General features: G+C 42.1%; 1 protein-coding gene across 1 annotated transcript in view; it reads right to left on the minus strand.

The window, feature by feature from the left end:
* The window catches only part of LOC139228563 (guanine nucleotide-binding protein G(q) subunit alpha-like), a 119,543-nt gene extending 108,216 nt beyond the window's left edge, over positions 1-11,327 (minus strand). The window contains exon 1 of the mRNA XM_070859680.1: positions 10,731-11,327. Coding sequence (XP_070715781.1) covers positions 10,731-10,866 — 136 coding nt within the window. The 5' untranslated portion in view covers positions 10,867-11,327. The remainder of the gene's footprint in view (positions 1-10,730) is intronic.
* Positions 11,328-13,584: the final 2,257 nt, after the last annotated feature.

Genomic DNA, 13,584 nt, shown 5'->3' on the forward strand with positions numbered 1-13,584 from the left:
ATCCTTCATCTAACCCCTCGTTCTGGCTGGATAACATTATACGTGTAGAATAAATTTTACACCCCACATATATGTACTATTTATGGCCTGATACTGCTGACACATGTGGTGTAATTAAGGTTCGACCTCCTTTGCACATCATCTACTTGAAATTCTTTGCTGCTAAACCCACCCTCACCAAAATGGTAGGTTTAAGCAGCATCCAGTTCTTTTCATTTATTATAAGTTTTTTTGAATGTACCTGTATACTCTCCAAACAACTTGGCATTTGTCCTGGAAGAACCTCCCATTTATAGTTACATGACTTCTGTAAACCCAACCCCCACCCCGTCAATTGCTATCCATACTTCACCTTAAAACAGTATATTAGAACCAAATATAAATTTGAATATAATTTTTGGGGTACCCTTCTTCTACAATTCTTAATTTTCAATTAGAAAATTTACCTGCCAGCCATTTAACATCAAGATCCAACAAATGGAAAACAGTCAAGTTAGAGTATGTATGGGATTGCTAGAATACTAGAAAATGCATGGAATAATCAAATCAATACCAGGATAGTAACTCGAACATTGTCCCAGTTCAATCCTCTGTCCCAGGTATAACTGTTACAGCCAATGAGATTTATACTAAACTGCTTCTTTTGTTTCAATTTATAAATAATCTCTACCTCTGAAGACAATCATAATTGGTGTTAACTTGACAACAATCTCAAGTACCTGCCCTAATTTAGAACACTTTGATCAATATACTACAAGTACAATGCACAGCAGGATACATTTCATTATACTAACTAAATTGAACCATGTATGAAAAAATTAATCCTAAATACAGCTGGAAATTGCTACTGTAAAGGAACATCTTTTCAGTACAATTTATCAAAGCTAATGCTCCACAAATCTAAAGCACACGATTGTTTCATTATAAACAAGAAGTTTCCCCAATTAATACATTTGCTGTGTAGTTCAAAATAATTGTACAGGGACCACTCGTGGTCCACACCTCTTTATCGATGACTCTTGGAAAACCTGTTCTTCAAGTCTCTGGTCTCCACTGATTCCTCATCCCCCAGTATATTTATTTCAAAACCATCTTCCTAGGGTATAAATCTCTCCACAGCCTCACTCATAAGAACATAAGAAATAGGAAGAGTAGGCCATTCGCCCTTCGAGCCTGCTCCGCTATTCAATATCATGGTTGATCTTCTACCTCAACTCCACTTTCCTGCACTATCCCCATATCCCTTAAATATCCAAAAATCTATCATTCTCTGTCTTGAATATACTGAGCCTCCATAGCCCTCTGGGGTAGAGAATTCCAAAGATTCACCACCCTCTGAGTGAAGAAGTTTCTCCTCATCTCAGTCCTAAATGGCCGACCCCTTATTCTGAGACTGTGACCCCTGGTTCTAGACTTCCCAGCCAGAGGAAACGTCCTCCCTGCACCTACCCTGTCAAACCCTGTAAAAATTGTCTATGTTTCAATTAGATTATCTCTCATTCTTCTAAACTCTACAGGATATAGCCCTAGTCTACTCAATCTCTCCTCATAGGACAACCCCCCCATCCCAGGAATCAGTCATGTGAACCTCCGTCACACTCCCTCTATGGCAAGTATATCCTTCCCAAGGTAAGGAGACCAAAACTGTACACAATACTCCAGATGTGGGTCACCAGGATCCTATATAATTGTACTAAGATATCTTTACTCATACTCAAATCCTCTTGTAATAAAGGCCAAAATATAATTTGCTTTCTTAATTGCTTGCTGTACCTGCATGTTAACTTTCAGTGATTTGTGTACAAGGACACCCAAGATCCCTCTGAACACCAACATTTCCCAATCTCTCACCATTTAAAAATTACTCTGCTTTTCTATTTTTCCTTCCAAAGTGGATAACCACATTTCTCCATTATATTCCATTTGCCATGTTTTTGCCCATTCACTTAGCCTGGCTATATCCCCTTGAAGCCTCTTTGCATTCTCCTCACAACACATCAGTAAACTTGGATGTATTACATTTGGAATCCTAATCCAAATCATTGATATATATATTGTGAATAGCTGGGGCCCAATCACCAAGGCACCCCACAAGTTACAGCCTGCCAACCAGAAAATGACCCATTTATTCCTACTCTCTGTTTTCTATCCGTTAGCCAATCCTCAATCCATGCTAGTATAGTATCCCCAAGCTCACGAGCTCTAATTTTGTTTTAATAATCTCTTGTGTGGCACCTTATTGACTGCCTTCTGAAAATCCAAATATACTGCATCCACTATTATTCTATTTACAACAGATTTGTAAAACATGCTTTCCCTTTCATAAATCCATGTTGATGCTGCCCAATCCTATTCTTTTCTAAGTGCCCCGTTACCACGTCCTTAATAATAGATTCTAGCATTTCCCCTGTTACTAATGTCAGGCTAACTGGTCTGTAGTTCCCTGTTTTCACTCTCCCTCCTTTTTTAAAAAGCGGGGTTACATTAGCTACTTTCCAATTTGCGAGAACCGTTCTAGAATCTATGGAATTTTGGAAGATGACAGCCAATGTATCCACTATCTCTATAGCCACCTCCTTCAAAATCCCAGGTTATAGGCCATCAGGTCCACGGGATTTATCCACTTTCAGTCCCATTAATTTCTCCAGTACTATTTTTTTTACTGATACTAATTTTTTTCAGTTCCTCATTCTCGCCAACCCTTGGTTCTCCACTATTTTCAGGAGGTGTTTTGTGTCTTCTTCCGTGAAAACAGACGCAAAGTATTTGTTTAATTTCTTTGCCATTTCCTTATTCCGTATTATAATTTCTCCTGTCTCAGCCTGTAGGGGACCCACACGCTAATCTTTTCCTTTTTACATACCTATAGAAGCTTTGAGAGTCTGATTTTATGTCTCTCACTAGTTTACTCTCATTCTATTTTCCCTTTATCAATTTCTTGGTCTTCCTATGCTGAATTCTAAAATCCTCCCAATCCTCAGGCTCACTGCTCTTTTTGGCAACATTATAAGCTTCTTCTTTTGATCTAATACATAGTAACATAGAAAATAGGTGCAGGAGTAGGCCATTCGGCCCTTCGAGCCTGCACCACCCTTCAATATCATGGCTGATCATTCACCTCAGTACCCCTTTCCTGCTTTCTCTCTATACCCCTTGATCCCTTTAGCCGTAAGGGCCATATCTAACTCCCTCTTGAATATATCCAATGAACTGGCATCAACAACTCTCTGCGGTAGGAAATTCCACAGGTTAACAACTCTCTGAGTGAAGAAGTTTCTCCTCATCTCAGTCCTAAATGGCTTACCCCTTATCCTTACACTGTGTCCTCTGGTTCTGGACTTCCCCAACATCGGGAACATTCTTCCTGCATCTAACCTCTCATCCTTCTAAACTCCAGTGAATAAAGGCCCAGACAATCCAGTCTCTCCTCATATGTCAGTCCTGCCATCCCAGGAATCAGTCTGGTGAACCTTCGTTGCACTCCCTCAGTAGCAAGAACGTCCTTCCTCAGATTAGGAGACCAAAATTGAACACAATATTCCAGGTGAGGCCTCACCAAGGCCCTGTACAACTGCAGCAAGACCTCCCTGCTCCTATACTCAAATCCCCTATCTATGAAGGCCAATACTATCTTTAGCTTCTCGTCAGCCATGGCTGGATCACTTTTCCTTTGGTGGTTTTGTGCCTTAAAGGAATGGATGTTTGTTGTAAATTATGTATAAATTCTTTAAATGCTAGCCATTGCTTGTTTACCATCATACCTTTTAATGTAGTTTCCCAATCCACCTTAGGCAACTCTCCCGATACCAACATAGTTTGCTTTGTTTAGACCCCATTTTTGGATTTAACTAAATCACTTTCAAACTCAATATAAAATGCTATCATAATGGGCCCAAGTTTCCACATGATTCGCGCCTGATTTTTAGGAGCAACTGGTGGAGAACGGACTATTTTAGAAATCGCAATTCTCCACATTTTTTTTTCTGCAGTTCTAGTTAGGTAGAACAGTTCTAGTTTAGAACAGAATTTTTTCTTCAAAAGGGGGCGTGTCCGGCCACTGACGCCTGATTTGAAAGTTTCCACAGTGAAAATGTACTCCAAACTAAAGTAGAATGGCGCCAGTGAAGATTTTTGTAGAACTGAAAAAACCTGTTCTACACATTAAAAAATCAGGCGCAGGTTACAAATTAGGCGCCCAGAACGAGGTGGGGGGGAAAGGGAACTCATTAAATTCGACAATAAATCCTTATTTATACTTCTACAAATATTATACAAATAAATCCAACCTGAATAAACATTTATAAGCCAAGAAAAGATTGAATAAACCATCTTCCTACCTGTGTGAAAGTGCTTCAGCCAGGGAGAATTCTGCAGCTATTCGTGCCGCTGAGCAAGAGAGGGAGGGAGGGGAGGGAGAGGGAGGGGAGGTCGGGGAACAGGAGCGGGGGGGGGAGAGCGGGTGTCGGGTCGGGGCGGGGGGGAGCGGGTGTCGGGTCGGGGCGGGGGGGAGCGGGCCTCGGGTCGGGGCGGGGAGCGGGTCTCGGGGCGGGTGGAGAGCGAGTCTCGGTCGGGGCGGGGGGGAGCGGGTCTCGGGGCGGGGCGGGGGGGGGGGGGGGGGGGGGTGGAATCGGGTGTCGGGTGTCGGTGGAGAGGCGGGTGTCGAGTCGGGTCTGGTCGGCGGGGGGGGTGAGCGAGTGTCGGGTCTGGTCGGGCGGGGAGCAGGAGCTGGCCGTGGGAGGAGCCTCATTCACACAGCCCCAGTGAGGCCATTGGGCCAGGGCTAGGGGCTGCGTGCTTCGGGCCCCTCCCACACAGTTCGGCACCTGGAGCTACTGCACTTGCGTGCCGACTGTAGCGCGCATGTGCAGAGGTCCCGGCACTGTTTTCAGCGCAGGGACCTGGCTCCGCCCCCCCCACAGCTCGTGCCGGCTGCGCCGAGTGCCACAGGACCTGTAAGTCGGTGGAGAATACTGAGGATTTTTTTAGGCGCCGTTTTAGGCGTGAAAAACGGGCGCCCAGCTCGGAGGGGCGCCCGTTTTTTTTCTTGTGGAAACTTGGGCCCATTATGGTCACTCATCTCTAAAGGCCCCTTTACTACAAGGTTATTAATTAACTCTTTCTCACTGCACAATTCTAGATCGAAAACAGCCTGTTTTCTAATTGGTTCATCAAGATACTGATCTGGAAAATTATCTTGTATACATTCCATGAATTCATCCTCCACATTATTACTGCAAATTTGGTTTGCCCAGTCTATATGTAGATTAAAGAGCCCCATGATTACTATATTACCCTTGTTACATACACCTCTAATATCCTGTTTTATACTCTGCCTTACTTTACAACTACTGTTTGGGGGCCTATAAACAACTTCCACCAATGTTGTCTGCCCCTTGCTGTTTCTTAGCTCCACCCAAACTGATTCTACTTCGGATTTTCGGAGCTAAGATTCTTTCTCTCTACTCTCTTTATCCCATCCTTTTCCATTTTGCCTATCTCTTCTAAAAATTAAGTATTCTGGAATATTTAGTTCCCAACCTTCGTCACTTTGCAACCACATCTCCGTAATGGCCAATAGATCAAACCTATTAATTTCTATCTACGCTATTAATTCATCTATTTTGTTGCAAATGCTTCACGCATTCAGATATAGTGTCTTTAGCTTTGACTTTTTTGTATTTTTCCCTGGTGTCACCTTAGTCAATGATGCCCTATTACCTTTGTTCTCTGTCCCTTGCTGACCCACTCTGCTTATTTTTACCCAAAACTCTGCTCTAGAGCTTTGACATTTCTCTTGCTGCTTTTAAATTTACTCTTTCCTGAATCCTCCTCCTCCCTTCATTAGTTTAAAGCCCTGTCGACTGCCCTAGTTATTTGATTCGCCAGGACACTGGTTCCAGCCCAGTTCAAGTGGAGCCCGTCCCAATGGAACAGCTCCCTCTTTCACTAGCAATGGTGCCAGTACCCCATGAAGCAAAACCCCCGCCTCCCACACCACTCTTTGAGCTACGCACTTAACTTTCGAATCTGCTTATCCCTACACCAATTGGCTCAGGTAACAATCCAGAGATTATTAGCTTTGACCCTATTACTGAAAACTTCCTGCAGCCTTACAAGCACACTCCAGTATTCCAATTTTAGTTAACTGTATGACACCCTCCCCTCCGTGTGACCATGAATATAAGAAATAGAACGAGTAGGCAATTTGGTCCCTCATGGTATGCTGTTCCTTCACTCCAGAACTGCCTTCCAAAAATTCTCCACTTTACCACATCTTGCCCAATTTTCAGAAACCTCCTTAAACATCCCTCTTTAATTATGCCTTTGATCTTTTCCCCTATTTCTTGTCAGGTTGGACTCTCACTTACTGAAGGACCTTGGGACATTTTTGCTAGACTAAAGACAATATAGAAATAAAAGTTATCCAATCACATCGGCTATTGGATGTTGCTAGAGCTGGAATTCATCCTTGCAAATCTCCTTTTTGCTGTCCAGTGGAAGAAAGACATACAATGCTATTAGGAGGCAGAGTTATCCCTGCATTCACAAGCCAAGTGAAAATGCTCTATTCAAACTATAGGACCAATGATTTTAAGAGAATGATGGTTGATCCAACAGTTTTATCGCCCCCTCCTCCTCTTCCCGCATTCCTGTAAACTACTGGCTTCTATTTGGCACATTTTAAATCTGAAGCTCACAGTACATGAAATCACAGGCAAGATCAACGTACCACTCTATGATGCAGCATGTCGGATTATTCCTAAGACGGCCCTCAATAATTAGTGAATAACATCGATCTAAAACACTGAGGGAATCACAAATATAAGTAAAAGGTACCACTCAAAACACTTAACTTTAAAAAAAACTACCCTATGTTCAAGGCACAAAAATAACTATCTTTCAGGACTTCAAATCAATCTTGGGTGGGGACATCAAGTGCCACTTCTCATAACCAACCAATGTTCTTGTGGACAATCCATTCAAATCACACAATATAATTTATGGTACATATTTTATTTTGTACTGCCTGTTGCATTCTTGTATAATTTAAATCCATCTAACATGAAAACATTGATGATTTAAAACTCTTAAAGCTTTAAATTTTCAATAGTCATGTGACATCTAACTGTCCCAATGCCTAAAACTTAGCACATGTCCATATTTTACAAGATAGTTAAACCTATTGGAAAGTTGAATTAAACTAGGTTTTAATTAAGCATAATTAATTGTTCAAAATATCAGGTTTATGTAACCAGAAGATCAAACCCTTAATCTGACCCAAAATGCAGCTCCTGCCAAACTTTTTTTTTGTGAAAAGTTTGCTATCAATGAAGATGTTGTCGCGATGGCATATTTAACATACTGATATTAATAAACTGCAAAGATAATTTAATCTAATACACTTTAGTGCTGTGTCAATAGATACAATTCTTGCATGGTACTTCTAATTCCTCACCTTAAATCGATCCCACCACAACCAATGACAGACCAGCAAACATTCGTATTTTATCCTTGTGTTACATAGATGAAAATGCTATCTCCAGACAACTTAAATTTGGAAAAATATTTTTTTAGTTTATAATTAGAATACTGGGTAATACTCCTCAGTAAGGAGGCATATGAGAATTTCATTCCAATGTACAGGTAATGAAATGCTGATGACAAAACTGCCCATCCAAATTACAGCAGCTTTATAACCATTTCCATAGTTTTAAACTGTAAATATATTCACATTTTGTCTCTGCATTTTTTCTGGTTCAAGGTGACAGATGTTACTGCTGGGAATGGAATAGTTTTCTACTTTTGTCACAGTACCATCTTCAAGCACTCCCAGGTCAGGGAGCGCATGATCAGCTGGAGAGTAGAACTCCCATTGCAATACACCAATACATCTCAGAAGGTCATCTCAACCTACCTATTTAAAATGCTTCCACTTCCCACACTAGCTACCCCCACCTGTAGCCTAAGTGAGAGTGCCCATTTACAGGAACCCCAAGCTGTATGCCCAAGACGAAACTGAGTTGAAACTGCCTAAACACATTTCGCATAGGACCCTTACCATTTACCACTTGTCTGGAGTAGATGCAAAACTTGTTCATAGAAATGAAACAAGAGTACAAACCCACTTTACTAACCATCCTGAAAGATCAAATGAAGTTGTAAAATGCCACAACGCTGTTGACATGCGCTCCAAGGCTGCACAAGAATCAAGAGTTAAAATCAAAAAAACAGGCATTACATGAACCACAATGTGTATCCATCACTCATGGAGCCAATCAGCCAAAGGCATATTCCAAAATATGTCATTGCATAGTCATATTTTGAAATATATAGTTACGTAGAATCATAGAAATTTACAACTGGTTGGTGCTGGATATATTCCTTTACAACTTATAACTACACTTGCAATATATTTGTTCATTGTATATGAATTTCATCCAATGGGAACTCACAATGTATCCTCTATTTATCTCAATGATGGGCCAATCTAGACAACTGTGTTGCAAATGCCAGTAAAGGTTTGCAAAATAAAACAAGGCACAGCTACGTTATAGGAAGTGGGCAAGTGCTGATAAGAAACTGATAAATATGGTTACTGAGATGAAATATAAAAAGTGGAAGAGAACTCCAACATGCTGTGCCAAAGACTGGAGGGATGCAGGTTCCCGCTCAGTACCCTGCACACTGATCTCATTCAGGCCATCAGCTGGAGGCCACAAACAGACACTGAACATTTCCAGAAAGGGAGCAAGAAAAAATTGCAGACATCACTCCCACACAACTATGCTCTCATGCACCTCCAGCTGCACTGGCAGAAGCCTGGAAGCAAGTTGCATGCACATCCACTCCTTGGGGTAATTGTATTGTGCAACAAGACCTATAAAATAGGAAGGGAGGAAATATAAGACTACACCGAAATGAAATTTTGGACTGTTATTTTTTTCCAATTGTTAGTTCAGATTAATACAGAATGGTGTAATAATCAGGAGCTAAGATTGATAACTTGTGAGGTAGAGAAAATAATATGGTTTCCATTCTTTGAAAGCATATACACCGGTAAATTCTGATTAAAATGCCCGAACATTTTTCCACTTTACAATGTATTACAGTATTGAAAATATTGGATAACGAAAAAGGAATGGGCTTAGAAGTCTCAAAAACGTAACTATACTGTTATGTGTGTATGCAATACTGTATCCACCATTAGCATTTAGTAATGCTGCTAGCGAGGAGCCACGCTTAAACTGTCCATTCAAATGGCTGTGGAGTTGAAGGAAGGTAGAATTTCACAAACATCTATGCTGACTGGTCCCAACTCAGGTAAGTTTCCTCATTCAGTCAGCTCTTTTTGATTACTAGAACCACAAAGGCAACCGACTGTATTAGACTTCTTTATATAAAAGGCAAGTTAAAAAGTGTTTGTTGCAGCAGTTACGAAAAATAAAACAAAGATCTGCTCTTGGAAGCAGTCTTACTTTTGCTGGTGCAGTAGGACATATGTCCTGCCCTTTTGGCACCAGTACACCAAAAATACTGGTGCAGCAATAGTGCAGTGTATAGGTATCATCTTTATTATAATAGCACCACTCTTCACTTCCCTTTTACATTATTCAAAAATTAGACTGGAAAACTGGACAATGTCATTTACAAGCCTCATTTATTAGCTTCCTTACTATATGCAAACTCTTAAGACGCTGTCATCATAATAAATCAACAATGGGTACGTTTAGTAAGACCATAACTATATCATAAGCCAACAATTACACTTTTTCTTGAAGAAACTAAACCATCTCTGTCCAGCCAAAAAGGATTGTGGCAAAGTTTTCTTTAATCCTTTAGTTTAAAGTTTCACAATACCATTAACTCATATGCCACGTTATCACAATATCCCTAAACATCCAGAAAAGGCCATTGCCTATCCAAAGAAAATAAAATCTATCTGAGCACATCACAATAACACCATGCAATGATAGAGCTAGTTCCTTCAATATCAAACAAAAACAAATCACTGACACCACACATCTTCTTGCTGCAAAAATTATATTCCGCTGAACTGAAATACAGACAAGAGATTACAAAGAAAAGCAATCATCCAAAAATATACCATTTTAACTTTAGGCTAAAAAATAACTTGACAGTCAAAATAATTAAACCCTGGAATGATATGAAGCAGTCCAGCTGGAATTCATTTTTTTTCCCAAATGCAATTAAGAAAATTAATTACGTGAATTACAAAATTACATTTTAAAATATAACTACCTTAAACACCCTTCCCCCTCAAAAACAACACACACACACACATGAAACGATCTGGATAGCTGTAACCAATTGCAGAATTGCACTGCATACCCCAGGCCTTCCCTAGGCCTTCCTTTTAGACTTGTTATCAATCCCTCGCCTGTTGGAGGAAGAGTGGCAACCGCCAGGGATTCGGGTGAAAGGAAATTTGATCACAGAATTTAAAAAAAATCTTGCATCTGATTTTTTTTAAAAAAAAACAAATTCCAAAAAAAACGATGGGGAGCGGGGGATTGCAAAAAAAACAAACCCACAAAAAAAGGGGGTGGAGGGGATGCAATCCCAAACATGAAGGAATCAAGCAATGGATTGCACTGTGATCAGGAGAGGAGAGGATGATTGTATTTTGTCTTTGCATCTCTCTCGCTCTCTCTCTCCCCCGCTCCACACCACTCCACTTTTCTTCCCTCCTTCCTCATGGCCTTCCTTACCCAACAGCAGCAGCTTCAGCTCCCTGCGTGCATCCCGCTTGTCCCTGCGCAGCTGCCTCTCTATCTCGGCGTTGATTCTCTTGGATTCTTTCGCCTCTTCACTCAGGCAGCACGCCATGATAGAGTCGAGAGTCATGAAGCCGGAGGTATTTTTTTGGGGGGGTTTGGCGGGGAGGGGTGGTAGGGGAGAGGAGAGGAGGGAGGGAGGGGGGGGGGGGAAGAGAGAGAGGGAGGAGGGGGGGGGGGAAAGGATGATGATTTGTTTTTTTTTTGCCCCTTTCCTTACAGAAACGCCGACATTTGAAGAGAGAGGGAAAAAAGGAAGGCGGAAAGGGAAAAAAAAATAAAACGAAAACCCAATTATTTTTTTCACATAATCCTCCTCCGACCCCGTCAAATATTTTTCCCTCACACACAAAAAAAAAATCTTCTCTGCCCTTGATTTTTTTTTCTTCGGTTTAATTTCTGGCTCTCGTTTCTTCTTTTTTTTTAAATATATAATATATATAAACAATAATTAAAATTGTCTCTTCTTTCCCCCCCTATTGCCGGACTCTCTCTCTCTCACACACACACACACCCCCGCTCGAGCCAACTTGACGGCCGGAAGCAAAGGCTGAGGGAGTGTGTGTGTGTGTGTGGTGGGGGGGGGGGGGGAGAGAGAGTGCGTGTGCGCACGCGCCGAGCGAGGGATCGCGGCGACTTTCACCAGGAGAAGGGAAAGCGTGTGAGAGAAAGGGGCGGGAGCGACTGCGCGGGGATCTGACTGGCATTCGCTCACGGCCAATAGGAGTCAGGAGCCGGTGGACGCCGCGCCCCAATCCATGGGCGGGACTTACGCTCGCGGGGCGGTGGGGCTGGGAGAGCGCGCAGAAGCGGGGCGGGAATAGATATATATTGAATCGTCTGTGGGACGGGATATATATTTTGGATATATATGGAATTTGACTGTCATGAGGTACCGGGGGTCAATAGGACCGAAGAGTCGCTGATGTCGACCAACTAATAGTGAGGAAGAGGAGGGTGGGTGAAAGAGAATGGGTCAGACTTTCGCTCGGGAGTATTTGAGGCGCGGAGAAGCGGGCGGGATATATTTATCGTATGGATTTGAGTGGCATTTGATACCGGCCAATAGGACCGAAGACTCGCTGACGCCGGCCAACCAATAGGGGGAGGGAATGGGTGGGACTTCCGCTCCCGAGCTGGAGAGGACTTGAGCACTGCCGCGGGAGGCAGGCAGGCAGGCAGGCTCTGGTCTGCGCGTGCGCCCGGGCGTGGCGTTCCCTGAGATCTCATTAAGATGAGGAATTGCAAAGAGCTTGACACAAGCAAACCAGTTCCTGATGTGCAGATTTTTCATTGCTTATCGTTCATTTTGCTATTATTAAAAAATAATCTATTGTTTTTGATGGATGGGTTAAGTCTTAAAAGATAAGCTCAGCTCCATTTGTTTGACATGGGTCGTAATTTGTTTCATTTTTTTAATCACCATTATGCAAAAAAATAATTGGAGATCTAAGACTTAAAACAGAAAACTGTTGACAGGACAGACAGGTTAACAGCCCTCAGATGTGCAACATTCATCAACTTTGCACGTGTCCACACCTGAGATGTTATCTCACCTGTTCTCTCCACAGGTGCAGTGACTGGTTGGAGAGCTTCCAACATCTTGCGTCTTTGCTTCAGATCAAAAATATCTCTTCCACACAGTTGCTTGATGTTGCCACGTCGGCTTCTGTGGCAAAAGGAAGTTTTGGAAATGATTATTTGTCTAAAAAATAAGTTGTATGTCTGAACAGCATGGTTGTTGGTTTAATCATCAGGTTCGTTAATATGCTTTAAAAATTGGGCATTTTGTGCTGTGCAAGGAAAGCTAAAATAAATTCAGGATGTTGTTGAGCAAATAGGTTACACCATAAGTTGCCATTTCATACAATTCAACTTCTCCACTATGTCATTTCCTATGTATTATTTTGATATATCTCGAGTGGCATCAGCTCAATCTACATAGAAGCTGAAACCAAAAGGAAACCTGCAATCACAGTAAACCAATCTGCATCTGTGGCTTTCTTCAAATTGAGGAGGTCTCAACCATGATTGGCATTTGGTTGTGTTTGTTTGATCTGTATGCAATAACTGTTAGACTGAGTATTGTTTAACTCCACGAGGTATGACCTTGGCTCTGCTTTATTAAGGTCCAAAGTGACTAATATACAAAATGGCTGGCCTTTTTCTACTTGGGCTGCACACATGTGCGTGCAGCCCAATAGCTTCCAACAGTGATGCCATCTAGTGGCTAGTGATCCCCAAAGTACATACATGACAATAACCCCCTCTGAGATATTAACACAGTCCGGTATTTTACGCTCCTGGGTTGACCGTCTCAGTTCAACTCCAACCTTGGGTGAGTGTTCAGAGTCTGTTGTAACTGGTGGCTGGGTGGCTGACCTAGTGGGAGTGGCAATGGCCATGTCAGGGATTGAAAGTCCATTTTCATTGAACATGTCAGTGATTGAAAGTCCCGATTCACTGATGCCCACTGAGTCCTCTGATGACTGGGGTTTGGGCAATCCTTTAGTAACAACAGTATGTGTTACAATCCTCAAGCCCAACATCACTTTGATAGTTGTGTTGTCCTGCTTCCTGCTCTTGTTTCAACCTGAAGAAATTCATTGACTACACTTCCTATTTGCATCCATCCCTCTGCCTTACATGGTTAATCAGTGACACTTCCTTCCCTTTCCTGAAATCTACGTCGTCTAGCTCTAGGATTAAGCTCTCAGCATATTTTTTCGGTCCCTGCCACCAACTCCGTTCCCTAGCTCCATCTCGCCATCTCTCTCCCCAACTTCTG

This window comes from Pristiophorus japonicus, chromosome 18 (genome assembly GCF_044704955.1).
Source record: "Pristiophorus japonicus isolate sPriJap1 chromosome 18, sPriJap1.hap1, whole genome shotgun sequence".
Taxonomy (NCBI): Eukaryota; Metazoa; Chordata; class Chondrichthyes; family Pristiophoridae; genus Pristiophorus; species Pristiophorus japonicus.